Source organism: Cynocephalus volans, chromosome 15 (genome assembly GCF_027409185.1).
Source record: "Cynocephalus volans isolate mCynVol1 chromosome 15, mCynVol1.pri, whole genome shotgun sequence".
NCBI lineage: Eukaryota > Metazoa > Chordata > Mammalia > Dermoptera > Cynocephalidae > Cynocephalus > Cynocephalus volans.
The window spans coordinates 28,170,137-28,184,641 of record NC_084474.1 but is presented as its reverse complement, the minus strand read 5'-3'; the positions used below and the strand labels follow the sequence as shown (position 1 = coordinate 28,184,641).

The window sequence follows — 14,505 nt, the reverse complement described above, 5'->3', positions numbered from 1 at the left end:
GAAAAATCTTGGTGTGTCTTACAAATTGAAATGAAAAGCTCGGTATCTAATACTTTTTCACTAATGTATAAGGTTGTCCTTAGTTTATGTGAGTTACTAATGTCCTCAGAAATAGAAGCTTCTTTACTTTTTAATCTTTTATAAAGTGAAGCTAAAATCATCAACCATTTTAAGAAAGCAAAGTTTTAGCCATAGCAGCGGATTCTAATGTTGAAGATAAACCAAACTCAACTCTGCCTTATTTAAATGATGTTTTCCTGTAGCCACATTATTCTACATAGCTTAGTAAACCATATTTCTTTTCATTTTATTTTAGGTAGCAGTTTTACAACATCATCAGGATTATATACAGGAAATAATTCACTCACAAATTCCTCCGGATTTAACAGTTCACAGCAGGTAATTTAAAAAGCCAATTTAACTTGTGAAATATTTTTAAATGCAACATGATTTTCTTATATAAAGAAAGGTCTGTTTATATTTTACTATAAGTGAGAGCTTTCCTAAGCCTTTTAATAATTTTCTCTTTTTTTTTTCCTCTGAAAAATCTTTTTACCAGTCTTTTATGGTGAGTTGTTTGGTTTTTGGATTGGTTTAATTTTACCTAGTAATGCATCATGGAATAGAAGAAATATGAAGAATGTATATAATCTTACATAAAATTTCTTTGCAAGTCTGAGCTCTTCAATTAATGTGGCCTTGTATGCCCTCCTGTGTGAGTTCTGGAAAGACACAGAAACACAAACCTATTTACAATTATACTTTGAAATGTAGGAGGTAAGCAGCAGTATTTTGACAGATTCTTTTCATGTGGTTTGATTTGGTAGGACTATCCATCTTATCCCAGTTTTGGCCAGGGTCAGTACGCACAGTATTATAACAGCTCACCATATCCTGCACATTATATGACCAGCAGCAACACCAGCCCAACGACTCCGTCCACCAATGCCACTTACCAGCTTCAAGAGCCTCCATCTGGCATCACCAGCCAGGCAGTCACAGATCCCACAGCAGGTAATTATGTGAAATGTATTACTCCTGCAGGCTATATTTCTGATGGTTTAAATGCATTTTTTTACAGTCATATATTCATGTAGTAGATGCAGAGTTTTGGCAAGTTTTGGCAAGGACTAAATATAAGTCAACAGCATGATTGTGGCATTAACTTTATTTTTATTTATTTTCTATTAGTTTGAGAATATTAGTGTAAGGTATATAAACTTCAAAAGCACACGAAATAAAGATTTTATTTGTAAATATACACAATTTCCAATGTATATATAGTTTTTAGATGAAGAATTATAAATATTTGGCTATAATTATAAGTAATTTGTTGACCCATTGTGAGTATGAAAATAAATGACATTACCTAGAATTTAGTACTTATTATTATGAATATTTAATGTTTTCCATCAAAGTAACATACTTCTGATAGTTAAAAAAAAATCAAATGATGTCAAAGGGTTGATGGTGGAAAACAGGGAGCCCCTTCTCCACTCTCTCCCACTTACGGCCTACTATGAATTTTACAACAATGTGTCTGTGTGAGCATTTTTCATATTCTGCACAATTCTTGATGGGCCCTTTTAAATGAGAGCCTCTCTATCTGGAAACCTTCCCACATTATGTCTTTGATACTTCCTCCCCTCCATTGGTTCTTTCTTTTGGGAACTCTAAAGGATATATGCTTAATTCCTGAATTGGTCTTTACATTAGTTTCTTATATTTTATCTTCTACCTCTCACCTCCTTGCCTTAACTTTTTAAAAATGTATTTGCTTTTTTATATTATCTTCAAAGGGTCAGAGTTTTCTTCCTCTTGCCTCTTCCCACAGCTAAAACCCCCTCTATTGCTACAAGTCAGGTTAAAATGGTCTTAATGTTGAAAGACTTACCTCTGTGACATAATCATAGTGTGTTAATCCTAGATGGTGATCCTACATAATGGAAAAAAAATAGTTTTATATATCAGAAGCTAATTTAAATTTTGATGATAGGAGTATCTTACAAATATTAACAGATGACCCCCTCCAAAAAAATCCTCTAAGTTTACCATGTTCTACCTTTCCCCCCTTTTTTTAAATGCATGCAGATATTGTTTTATTCTAAAGGAGGTAGTCAGATCATTCTTAAACTTGTCTTCCAACTAACTTCAGTGCTCACTATTTCTGTCACACATTTCAACTTTAAACATTTTTATTTTTGATCATTGTATTCCATTTATCTTTATTTTCAAAAAACTGCTTTGATATTATATGCTTCATTCAGTTCACAGGTGTAAATGCAGTGTTCAAAGAGCCAAGTATGTGTATGTATCTCTCTCTTCTGTCTTTTAGTTAGATTTCGCATCCATATAATGACACTGAAGATAAACTTTATAATAGAGTTTATTGAATTTATTGTAGAATTTTTTTGTGGAATTTCCCTTTCTATTTCCCTAAACGTCATAGAGGCATCATGAGGAAAGGTAATGGCTTGTCCTAACTTTGGAAAGATCTTGTGTTTTCATATGGGCCATCTATGTCATACAAGCATATTAAAGATTAAAAACAGTTTTGAAATGAAAATAGCTATGTGAACGAGAAGTAGAAAAACTCTTTTAGGGTGTGTGGACTAATAGAATGAGAAAAGGAGACAGCAGAATAATTTTACCTAATTCACAAAATTTTGGTTGTGAAGAGTCCAGTATAAAACAAACAAACTGATGAAAACTTAAATCATTTTTCTTAAAGTTGATTAGAACTTTTCTTTAAAAGGCCATTTTGTCATAACGAGAGTTTGTCTCTGAAATTTGACATTTTTCTAAGTGAAGTTTATTTGTAAAAGGGATGCCATGCGAAAGAGTGAAGATGGCAGGGCACAAAGCCAGCCATATGGGAAGCAATACAAAATTATAATTTTCAAAATGTATGTGATTTTACTTGAACAGTGACTGACATATAGTATTTTAGCTTTTATTTGAAAATGTGCTTAGTGCTTTAGGTACTTATTTCAATTTCATTATTCTTATGGCTACAGAATATGGATGAATTGAACTGGGGAGGAAATAATATTTTTCAGATTTCTTACATTCACTGCTTTCCACTAAAATGAATGTGTATAGATCAGCCTTTCTTGTGTTGCATAGTTAGAAGTGGAAAGTTCACTGAGTTTCCACATTGAAAATGAAATGTATTACTTTAAAGTTGAAGGATGAATTGGTGTGGGTTTGTTCATTTCTTTGTTTTTTTACACCCACAATAAAACCATGGATTCAGCCTAAGTTTTTGGCATTAACTTGCTTTTTTTACTAGTCATATATAAAATTATAGATTTACTGTTCTTGATGAAAAGGAAGTTTTGATGGTAAAGTACATAAATTTATTAAACTAAGGAATAGAAGGGAGGATTAAACATAACCTAATGGTTTTTGTTTTGAGGTAGAAATAAAATATAGTTAAAATAATGAATATTTTTGTTGGAATAATTTCAGGTTTTTTTTTTCTTCCAATTTTAATAGTCTATTAGGTTTAGAGTCAGTATTTTATAATACTGGGAAGTTAGACTCTAGTCTTTATCTGATCTTGTGTGTAACTGGGTTTCTGCTTTTCAATTTCTTGATATTATGCAGTGCCGACATATCTATGGGTACATGTGGTACTCCTCTCATACTTTATGTTTGTGTATAGAATTGTTATGTCATAATGAACTTATAAAGGTAACCTTATAAGGATTTTTCAGGGCAAACATGTAAGGACTCATTTGGTTTTTTATTGTGCTTTTTAAAATTTAATAGAAGAATAGGTATCTTTTAAGTCTCTGATAGTATGCAGTATTAATTGTAAATATGTGCTTCCTTATGAATTTTAAGTTCAAAAATAAGTTCAATGTATTTATAATTAAATATTGAAGGCTGTGTCTCCTTTGAGTAGACATGTTTAATACATTGAAAAATATATAAATATAAAAATTTAATCCCATACTTTTAGTTAGTCTATTTTAAAAACTAAAGCAATGCCTTTGCATTCATTTCTAAGAATTTGTTAGCCATGCATTGACTACTGTAATAAAACAAAATTCAAATTTTTTGGAGATACGTAAAAATCCATCTACCTAGAGAAATATAGTAAGGTGTTATCTGGTCACTCAGTAAGATTTTAATTTATTTATTGGATTCAAAAAGTTCATGCCTACTCTTCAACTAGCGATGCCGTTCTCCCCCAGCTACCAGTTGAAGGGCATCTTGGTTGCTTCCTGTTTGGGGCAATTATGAATAAAGCTGCTATAAACATTTGTGTGCAGGTTTTTGTGTAGACATAAGTTTTCAACTCATCTGGGTAAATATCTAGGAGTGGGATTGCTGGATTCCATGGTAAGACCATCTTTAGCTTTGTAAGAAACTGCCAAACAGTCTTCCAAACTGGCTGTACCATTTTGCATTCTCACCAGCAATGAATGCGAGTTCCTATTACTCCACATACTTGCCAACATTTGTTGTTGTCAGTGTTTTCGATTTTGGCCATTCTAATAGATGTATAGTGGTATCTTGTTGTTTTAATTTGCACTTCCCTAATGATATATGATATGGAACATCTTCTCATATTCTTATTTGCCATCTGTATATCATCTTTGGTGAGATGTCTGTTGAGATCTTTGGCCCATTTTTTAATCAGGTTGTTTTCTTGTGATTGGGTTTTGAGAGTTCTTGGTATATTTTGGGTACAAGTCCTTTATAGTGTTTGTGTTTTGCAAATAGTGTTTCTTAGTCTGTGGGTTATCTTTTCATTCTCTTTAACAGTGTCTTTCTTAGAGAAGTTTTTAATTTTAATGAAGTCCAGCTTATCAATTCTTTCTTTCATGGATCATGCCTTTGTTGTTGTACCTAAAAACTCATTGCCAAACCTAAGGTCATCTAATTCTTCTCCTGTGTCACTGTCTAGAAATTTCATAGTTTTTGCATTTCGTATTTAGGTCCCTGATCCATTTTGAATTAATTTTTGTGAAAGGTATAGGGTTAGGGTGTAGATTCATTTTTTTCATGTAGATGTCCAGTTGTTCCAGCATCATTTGTGGAAAAGACTGTCTTTTCTTTGCTTCTTTGTGGAAGACAGTCAACCTTATTTATATGGGTCTTTTTTGGGGCTCTCTGTTACGTTCCATTGATCTACCTGTCTTTTTTTTTTTCCCCCCACCAACACCACACTGTCTTGATTACTGTAGCTTTATAGTTGTGATAAAGTCAGATAATGTCAGTCCAATGACTTTTTCTCCTTCAATATTGTGTTCTATTGTGGGTTGTTTGCCCCTCCATATACACTTTAAAATCAGTTTTTCAGTACCCACAAAATGAATTATGGCTATTTTAACTAGAATTACATTGAATTTGTAGATCAAGTTGGAACACACTGACATCTTGACAATATTGAACCTTCCTATCCACGTACATTGAATATCTCTTCATTTATTTAGGAATTATTTGATTTCTTTCATCAGTGTTTTGTAGTTTTCCTCATATAGATCATGTACCTATTTTTTAGATTTATACCTAAGTATTTTTTTTGTCTCTCTCTCATGTCTTCTGTGAACAAAGACAGTTTTATTTTTTTCCTTCCAAGTCTATATACCTTTTATGTCCTTTTCTTGCCATATTGCACTAGCTAGGACTTCTGGTACAATGTTGAATAGGAGTGGTACAGGGGACATATTTGCTTTGTTCTTGATCTTAGGGAGAAAGCATCTAATTTTTCACCATTAAGTGTGATGTTAGTGGTAGGTTTTTTTTAGATGCTCTTTATTGACTTGAAGAAGTTCCCCTCTATTCCTAGTCTGCTGAGAGTTTTATCATAAATGGATGTTAGATTTTGTCACATTCTTTTTCTGCATCTGTTGACATGATCATATGCTTTTCTTCATTGATGTTATGGATTACATTGATTTTCAAATGTTGAACCAGCCTTGCATATCTGAAATAAATCCCACTTGATCATGGTGTGTATTTTTTTTTTTAATACATTTTTGGATTCAGTTTGCTAATATTTTGTTGAGCATCTTTTCATCTATTTTCAGGAGTGAAATGAGTATATAGCTGTTATATCTTGTAATATCTTTGTCTGGTTTGGGTATCAGGGTAATGCTGGTCTCATTGACTAAATTAGGAATCATTCCCTTTGCTTTTGTTTTCTGGAACAGATTGCAGAAATTTAGAATCATTTGTTCCTTAAATAGCCAATATAATTGACCGGCAAAGCACTTGACCAATCTTGGGTCTAGTGCTTTCTGTTTTGGAAGGTTATTAGCTATTGATTCAATTTTTTAAACAGATATAAGCCTATTAAAATTATCCATTTCTCCTTGTGTGAATTTTAGTAGATTGTGTCTTTCAAGGAATCGGTTCATTTCATGTAGTTTGTCTAATTTGTGGGCATAGAGTTGTTTATAATATTCCTTTATTATTCTTTTAATGTCCATGCAGTATCTAGTGATGCCTTCTTTAATTTCTGATGTTAATAATTTGTGGTTTGTTTTTTTTTTTTCAGCTTGGCTAGAGGTTTATCAATTTTATTGATCTTTTCCAAAAGCCAGTTTCATTGGTTTTCTCTATTGTTTTCCTGTTTTTAATTTTATTGACATCTCTGATTTTCATTATTTATTTTCTTCTGCTTATTTTTGGTCTAGCTTGCTCTTCTTTTTATAGTTTCCTAAGCTTAGATTATTTCAGATCTTTCTTCCTTTCTAATTATGAGTTAAATGCTATGAATTTCCCTTTATGTATTGTTTTTGTTTCATCTCACAAAATTGGATAGGTTCTTCTTTTTCATTTTCTTTTATTTCAAAATGTTTTTATTTTTATTTTCATTTTGAAACCCTCCCTTGCAATGAGGTATATATTTATAAACTTTTAATTGGAGAAAAAATTTGATTTTTAGGAATTCATTAGTGTGTAGTACATATCATTAGTTACAGTCACCAAGGTATTCATATCTTATTAATTAAATGTTTATTATTAGAGAGTGTGTTTAGTTTTTGAGAAGAAGAGTATTCCATGGTAAATTCAAATTCCACTACCTATAAAATAAAGTTTTGATCAGAATCAACTCTTTTTTTTTGTTCAATCTAACACTGTAAGACAGTATCACAATTAAATCCATGATTACCTTAAATTTTAAATGATGGATTTCACTCATTTTTAGTTTCTTTTTAAAAACCGTTTTTTACAAAGTCAATGATTTTCTTCTGTGTTCAAAATATAGAGAGGTAGAAAAAAAAATTTAAGGTGTTTTCCTACTGTGCTAATATCTAAACTAGCATTATCATTTCTTAGCTAGTGAAGTATAGAGATGTTATTACCTTGTACTGAACCCGTAAAGATTGAGGCAATTACTGTAAATATTTACTATTAATATTCAAAAAGTTAATAAAAATAATATAACCACTTGAGCATATTGTCATGAAGGATTTTTTTTTTATTTTCTTAAAAGAACACTTAAACCATTATTTAAAAAATCTTTTTTCTTTATCATATGGCTCATATATGTATAATTAAAATGTGAACACTACTTGTAACCCAGTTACTGTGCTGTATTTAAATAATTTGGCTTGAAAACAATTCTTATCTAAAATCTCTTAGAATATTTCATTATAATTATGACAGCCATCATCATAATAATACGCAGTAAAATACAGCCAAACACAATCATTGTGCTTAGAGCTTTATATTCATTATCAAATACAACACATCCATGGTAATAGGTACTATTTGTCTCCATTTTAGAGATGAGGAAAATGAGTTACATAGCTCTTAAATGCTCAATTAACTTCAATTAATTCAGTTAATCAAGAATTTCGAGGCTAAATTCCCATGAAAAAGCTATTCACCTATAACATTGTGTGTTTAAAATAATACAAAGCAATCAGAGAGAGAGAGAAAGAGTGAATGGTGAATAAAACATTTTAGGTTGATGTGAAATAAAAGCTAATTAACTATTTATTAGTATAGATCCCGTAGAAAAGACCATTTTTCAAAAGATTTACTCCTTTGAATTTCTTATCAAAAACTTGATGTTAAAATCTACCTTTACATGCACTGAACTACATGCAGACAATTTACTGGTTAAGGTGATGTAGGGAAATCTTGACAATATTGAATTTCAAATGACAGAGGAAAAATCAGTATAAGAGGGAATTCAATACGCATGGGAAACCATTTGTTCCCCCTGCTGCTTTGATCCCTGCCAAGGCACACGAAAGTAGAGCAAAGAGCCTGAAAAACAGGGTAACGTTCTTGTGCAAAGTTGCAGAACTCTGAGCTCTCACAGGAACTCTGTGTGACAGATGAAAACAAAACTGCCAGCCATCTTCCCTATAAATGCAGGGAATTTGGGTCTCGTCTGTGCTACCTAACATGCCTATGTCTGTTCACTGTGGAATGATCCTGAGGTTTGCAATAGCAGACATTTCGACGCCTGCATTTTGCCAAGTGAACAGTTTGGAAAATCTGTAGTCCATACTTGCTCATTTTCACAGATGCCTTGTGGACTTTGGAGAAGTTTGTGATTTGTTCAGCTCAAAAACAAACTATTTTAGTGAAACAGTTTTAACGAATGTTTTGGAAACATTTGTCAGCAAAACAAATATTTGTATCTAAAATAGCCAGGCTATTAAGATGTGAGAAAACAAAACAGATGTTTGTTTTGGGTTGTTGGGTTTGTTTGTCTGGATGGCATTTGTTTTCTTTCTTTTTCTTTCTTTTTCCCCCAGAGGATTTACAGTGTTAACCTTAATGAGATTATAAAATTCATGGAAATAGAGTTTACTCTTTGTTTTATATTGTGAGGAATGTGATAAAAATGAGTTTAATTATCTGCGAATTTTGGACTGTGTTTCCAAGAACTGAAAAATTCAGTTTTCATTTACCCATTTTGTGTTTCATTACTTGGTTTCCCTAATTTTTTTCAATTAGTTAGCCAGAAGTCTGGGTGCCTTGTAAAGTCAATTTTAGTACACTGGATTCCAATATGTAATTCTTTCTTATAATTATATATAACATATGATTTGTATATAAGTAATCAAAATATGAAAGCATATATTATTAGCTAATTAAATTAGTTTACTAACCCTTACAAACATTTATTATTTTATCTTCTTCTGTAACTAATTGATTCATTATTTGAAAAGCTAAATATTGTGTCCTATGGGACCAACATGAATCAATGTAATGGGTTCCCTTGTTTAGTCTGGAGAACATCAGAGTTTACTGATTCAGTGTTTAATTGGAGATGGTTGGGAAGAGAGAGGACATACAGAGTTAGTTATTCATGTTCGCCACCCCTCAGTTCATTTAATTAGGATTGGATGGTTTAGTAAGTGGGTTTTGGATTAAGTTTTAAATAAAGTTAGGATTAATGAACTAATGGCTACCAATTTTATTCCTAGCATCCAAAAAAGTTTTTTTTTTTTTTTGGTCTGGCCAGTACAAGGATCAAACCCCAGACCCTGGTGTTATCAGTTCCACGTTCTAGCCAACTGAGCTAACCAGCCAGCTCTAATGACTATTTTTTAATTTACTAAATAATAATAATACATGAGCATGGGACAAAATTATAAAGCCACGGAAGTGTTCACAGAGAAAAATAAACCTCCCTTCATCTTCTGTATACCTAGCCCCTCAGTTTCTTCCACCAGTTCCATAGATATGGTTTGCCTGTATAAACACATACAAAGCACTGGCCCACGGCCTCTTTTTTGTTTGTTTCCACATCCAAGTATGTATACCATTTTCTCTTTCCTTACAGATAACAGAATAACATGCATACTATTCTGTACCCTACTTTTTCATTGAACAATGCACAGAGAAAATGCTATTTTTGTTGTGGATTATATAAAAGTGGCTAGTATCTTGTGAGCACTTACTAGTGCCAGGCATTGTTCTAAGCACCATTTATGCTTTAACTTAGTTAATTCCCACCCAGCTCCATGAAACAGTGTTATCTCCATTTTACAGACAGGAAAGCTAAGGGGAGGTCCGTGACAACACCAGGATTAAACTTCTGGAAGCATGGCTTCAAACTTGAGCTCCTAATCAGTGAAGCAGGCTGCTTCTTGAAACCACTGGGTCTGAAGTTTCAAATGAGCAGAAAAATGAAAATGTAAACAAAGAGTCCTAATGATAGTAGCCATGTGGTATGGTATTCATTTTTTTTAATCATTCATAGTACTCAGCAAAGGCATGTATTATGAGATATTCAGTTACATATGTGTTAAATGTTTGAATGAGATCTATTTACTGCTAAAATAATGCAAGCCTGAAATTATAGGGATGAGGTATGTAGTATATCTTAGGTGATCTTGTAGCATAAGTATTCCCTTTTATAATTTATAATTTAATTATAAAGCCAGTCTGTGGATATCTTGGATAATTGACGTCCAATTGCACACTTTCTTATCTTCTACTTTACTGACTCTGTTCCATCCCTACTCTCCTGTTACCCTATTTCATAATTATGCCACAGGAACCTGCTAGGGAATGATTTGCATCTCTTTAGTGTTTCTCTTCCCTGCCCCACAAGGACTTCGTTCTCCACCTTGCCCTCCTTTCTTTTCTTTTTCCTGTTTTTTATTTCTCCAGTCACAGCTCATGGCTGATGAACACTAGGTGTAAGGATAATGATACTTGTATCAAGGAAGAGGGAAGGCCTCTATTTTAAAGTGAAGGTAGGCATCTTAATCCACTACTGTCACCTTCTGATGCTTTTGAAAATACTTATTTGAGTCCTTCAGAAACTTCACCACGTACCTCTTCATAAAATTAAAATTGCATTTTCTTTCATACCATTATGAAGATAAATTTTACTGTTTTTCTTGTAATTGAAATGAACATGAAATGAAGTAAATGGCTAGCAAAGTGACTGACTTATACTATGTTCATTTCTTCTATTCAGACATTCAGATAGATATTTATGAATGCTTGCTGTGTGCCAAGCACTGTGCTTGGTGTTTGGGACATAGAGGTGATATTTGAGGGTATAATTTTCTGCTGTTTTACATTGTATATGTGCAGTATTTCACCTGGATTATTGGCTGGCTTGGCAATCATGGATTGGTTTGGAATTCATATCTGCCATCATTTCTGTAAGAAAGAAAATACCTTCAGAGTTTCAAGCAACTTATTAAAAAATGTTTAGAACATAACTGCTTTGTAAATTGTCAACTATCATATCTACAAATCCACTTGAGTGACTCTGGTATGAAGCAGTTGAGCAATAGGGAAGCAAACATTAATTTTAAATTTAGAAGTGACTTTTTGCCTAGACCTTCACTTTACCAAATGTGAATAAGGAATCCAGAAAGAATGAATTTTGCCAATGCAGCACAGCCTGCCATGGGTGGTGTTTCTTGATGGCACACTGGAGTGGCAGCCATGGGAGACAGAAGGGCGTGGTGTGGCCTTTCCCACACTTCCCTGGGCAGCACACCTGTCTCAGAAGATGGAGATGGTTGTCCTTTTGTCCTTCAATGAGTTCCAAGGTAAAATCAGTCAGGGACACAGTTATCAGGTTTAGAGTTATTGGGGTTCCTCTACTTTAAGTCTTTTCTGATCCTTTGACATGTTAATAGTCATTGGGAACTTAATATGTACAGTGCTTTCCAGTTATGCCTGGCTGGGTACCAGTCTCCACCTGTGCTCCTCCCCCACCCCAGGTCTAATATCAATGAACACCTCTTGGGCACCACACTTCATTAAAATATAATTTAGAGAAACTGGAATGGTGGCTAGGGATTGGAGTTGAGCTAACCTGGGTTTGAATCCTGGTTTTACCGTTTGCTCTGGACAGGTCCCTTAGCTCCTTAGTTCTCTATAAAATGAGGATAGTACCACTCCTGTGTATAGGACAACTGTGAACATGAAATAAAGTGGCTAGCAGTGTGACTCACTTATTCTAGGTCCTCAAATGTTCATTTCTTCCATTTGGGCATTAAAATAGATATTAATGAATGATTGCCTGTGCTTGGTGTTGGGGACATAGAGGTGACAAAGTAGGCAAGGTCTCTGGCCTCAGGAAGCTGCTGTGTTCTTACCTTTTGAAGTTCATTACTGTTGTGTACTGTGTGATGTGGTTGTATCAGAGACTAAAGCCCCCAAAGTGTGGCTCACCAGTTTTCTTCACATAAAACGACTGGGGGGGGTGGGGGGGATTTAAACCATTGGTTGGAATGTATGAGAAGAATGATGGAAGTTTCTAGACGGTTACCCTCAGAGTACTAGAGAGTAGATAGATGACAGTTGTCCTTGGGGATAATGAAGCTCTCTTAATTCAGTTACTGGACCTTGCCTGAGGAATTAATTTACCTGGGAGACCTCAATTAATGATTGCGTGAAAGGGGATTAATTGTTATGGAAGTCAAAGCAGTTCTCTAAGATTAATTCAATTCATGTCAGACTACTGGTTAACCCTGTAAGACTAGTCAGCAAGTTTACTTTCAGTTTATTTTACACAAGTTTTTATGGGAGGATTCTATGGATAAACTTATCAAGGGTCCTTTACTTTAAATCTTCCATCCATTGATAAGGTAATCTAAAATAGCATAAAGTCATTTATTCAAGGCCTTGCTGATGTCCTTTTTTGAGGGGGTATGGGAGGGGGAAAGATCTGGTAAAAAACATCTCCTGATATAAAATTATCAAGGTCTCACTTTCACATGTGACTTTGAAGATTTGATGCCTATTGCTTTGTAGGTCTATGTGGATCCCGAGTGCTTTTTGAGAAATATAACAAGCCCTCTCTCAGGACTGTGGCCTTTCATGTGGAAATCTTCCCTGGTTGGGCCTCATCGTTTTCATAAGAGAACGTCATTCTATTCTCAGCACAGCTAACTTGGTAAAGCATGTGGGTCTTAACTCAACCCAGCAACTAACAGCTCCACTGGAAGTAGTACAACCTCTTACCATAACACTCAGAGAAGAAGCTTGCTTCTGTCAACTGCTGGATGGATAGTAACGGCTCCATTCTTCTAAATATTTTCTGTTTTACCCTTAATATAAACAAGACGCCCGACTCCAGTGCTCTGTGCTCTGAAGTACTGAACTCTCAGGTTATAGAGTCAGCTGCAATCAGACTTAGAAATAAGGATCTTGTGAAACTCGCTGCTTTATGTACTGTTTGGGTCTGTTGCTGGCATCACACAGTTTTGCCACAGGGAGCAGTTTTCTGAGGCGTCTGTGTCTCATCTCTGTACTAGGAGCACCTGCATTTCTGGGGAGAAAATTGTTTGTTGCGTCACATGCACCCCGTGAGTTGGAGAACATTTTATGCCCCTGCCCTGCGTTGATGGCAGTCCTGAGGGCAAGCAGACCCATGCAGGCCACTCTCTCCCCAGCTTCCTTTTACCTTTCTGACCCCAGTTTTTCATCCAATGTGCTCATTCATTTTTTTTTAAAAAAGATTGCTGTATTATTATTGTGTATATATTTGGTGGGTTATCTTCAATCCTTTCTTGAAGAAAGGTAAGATATCAAGTACTCAGAAATTAAATTAGAGTTAAAATGTTTTATTCCACAAGAACAAAAGCCAGAGAAAAGATTTGCGGCAACCACTCCATTCTCAGGAAACATTTATTTTGCAAGTTGCGTTACAACCACAATTTTGACGAATGTCGCCTTTTTGGTTAATATGCTCACAAAAACGTGTTCAGGATTCTCATATAATTGTGGCCTCCCAAGAGCACACACCTCTCTCTCTTTTCTTCTTTCTGCTCAATGTCCCAAACCTGCCCTTTATAATTCATAGGACTGTCGTTCAGTTCAGCTACTTCATATAAAGAAGCATGTTGCCAATTGTAAAATACCTCCCAAATGTAAGAATTCATTTTCTCTACCATGGACATTATATTTTCAATTTCTGCAGTTTATCTTTCATCCCTGACTACCTTTTAAATGTTCCCCGTTCAAGCACTCTAGTTTCTCATTTAGTGTTTTCCCTAAAGTATCTGTTTCAGTACATTTGTGTGTCTGATTACCTCCTTTGACTCAGCTTTGATGCTGATAAATGTTAAGAAAGCACACTTCTCTTGAGATATGTTCCTTAATCGTGCTATTAAATTGCATTACACTGTTCCCTAACTGAAGAAAAATGGAAAAAACAGTTTCTTCTACTAACATATGTAAATGAGGGTTCAATGACGCGCTTCAACATTTCATTAGCTATTCGTTGAGTATCTTACAAAGTACTTTGGATTATGTGGAGATATAGAGAGCAAGAGGGTTATTCCCTCTTTACTAAAATACTCTTTATTAAAAGGAGTATTTTATTAATAAAGAAGACAGCCAGGTATACAGCCAAACTTAATAAAAGTTTAATTTTTAAAATGCTCTTCTAAAAGAAGAAACAAAGTCCTCAGGAAGAACACAGGAACAGAGATTTCTCATTAAAGTATTTGGAGAAAAAAATTAGCAAAGGAGATGAAATTTATCTTCAGCATTGAAAGATGAGAGTGAGGAAGGGACAGAGGATAGGAAGAGCTATTTATTCAA

General features: G+C 34.1%; 1 protein-coding gene across 9 annotated transcripts in view; it reads left to right on the top strand.

Annotated features, from left to right (window-relative positions):
* EYA1 (EYA transcriptional coactivator and phosphatase 1) overlaps positions 1-14,505 on the top strand; it is a 294,815-nt gene that overhangs the window by 200,636 nt on the left and 79,674 nt on the right. For all 9 annotated transcript variants that reach the window (XM_063079207.1, XM_063079209.1, XM_063079208.1 and 6 more), the window contains 2 exons: positions 317-399; positions 828-1,014. In XM_063079207.1, the coding sequence (XP_062935277.1) occupies positions 317-399; positions 828-1,014 (270 nt within the window). The remainder of the gene's footprint in view (positions 1-316; positions 400-827; positions 1,015-14,505) is intronic.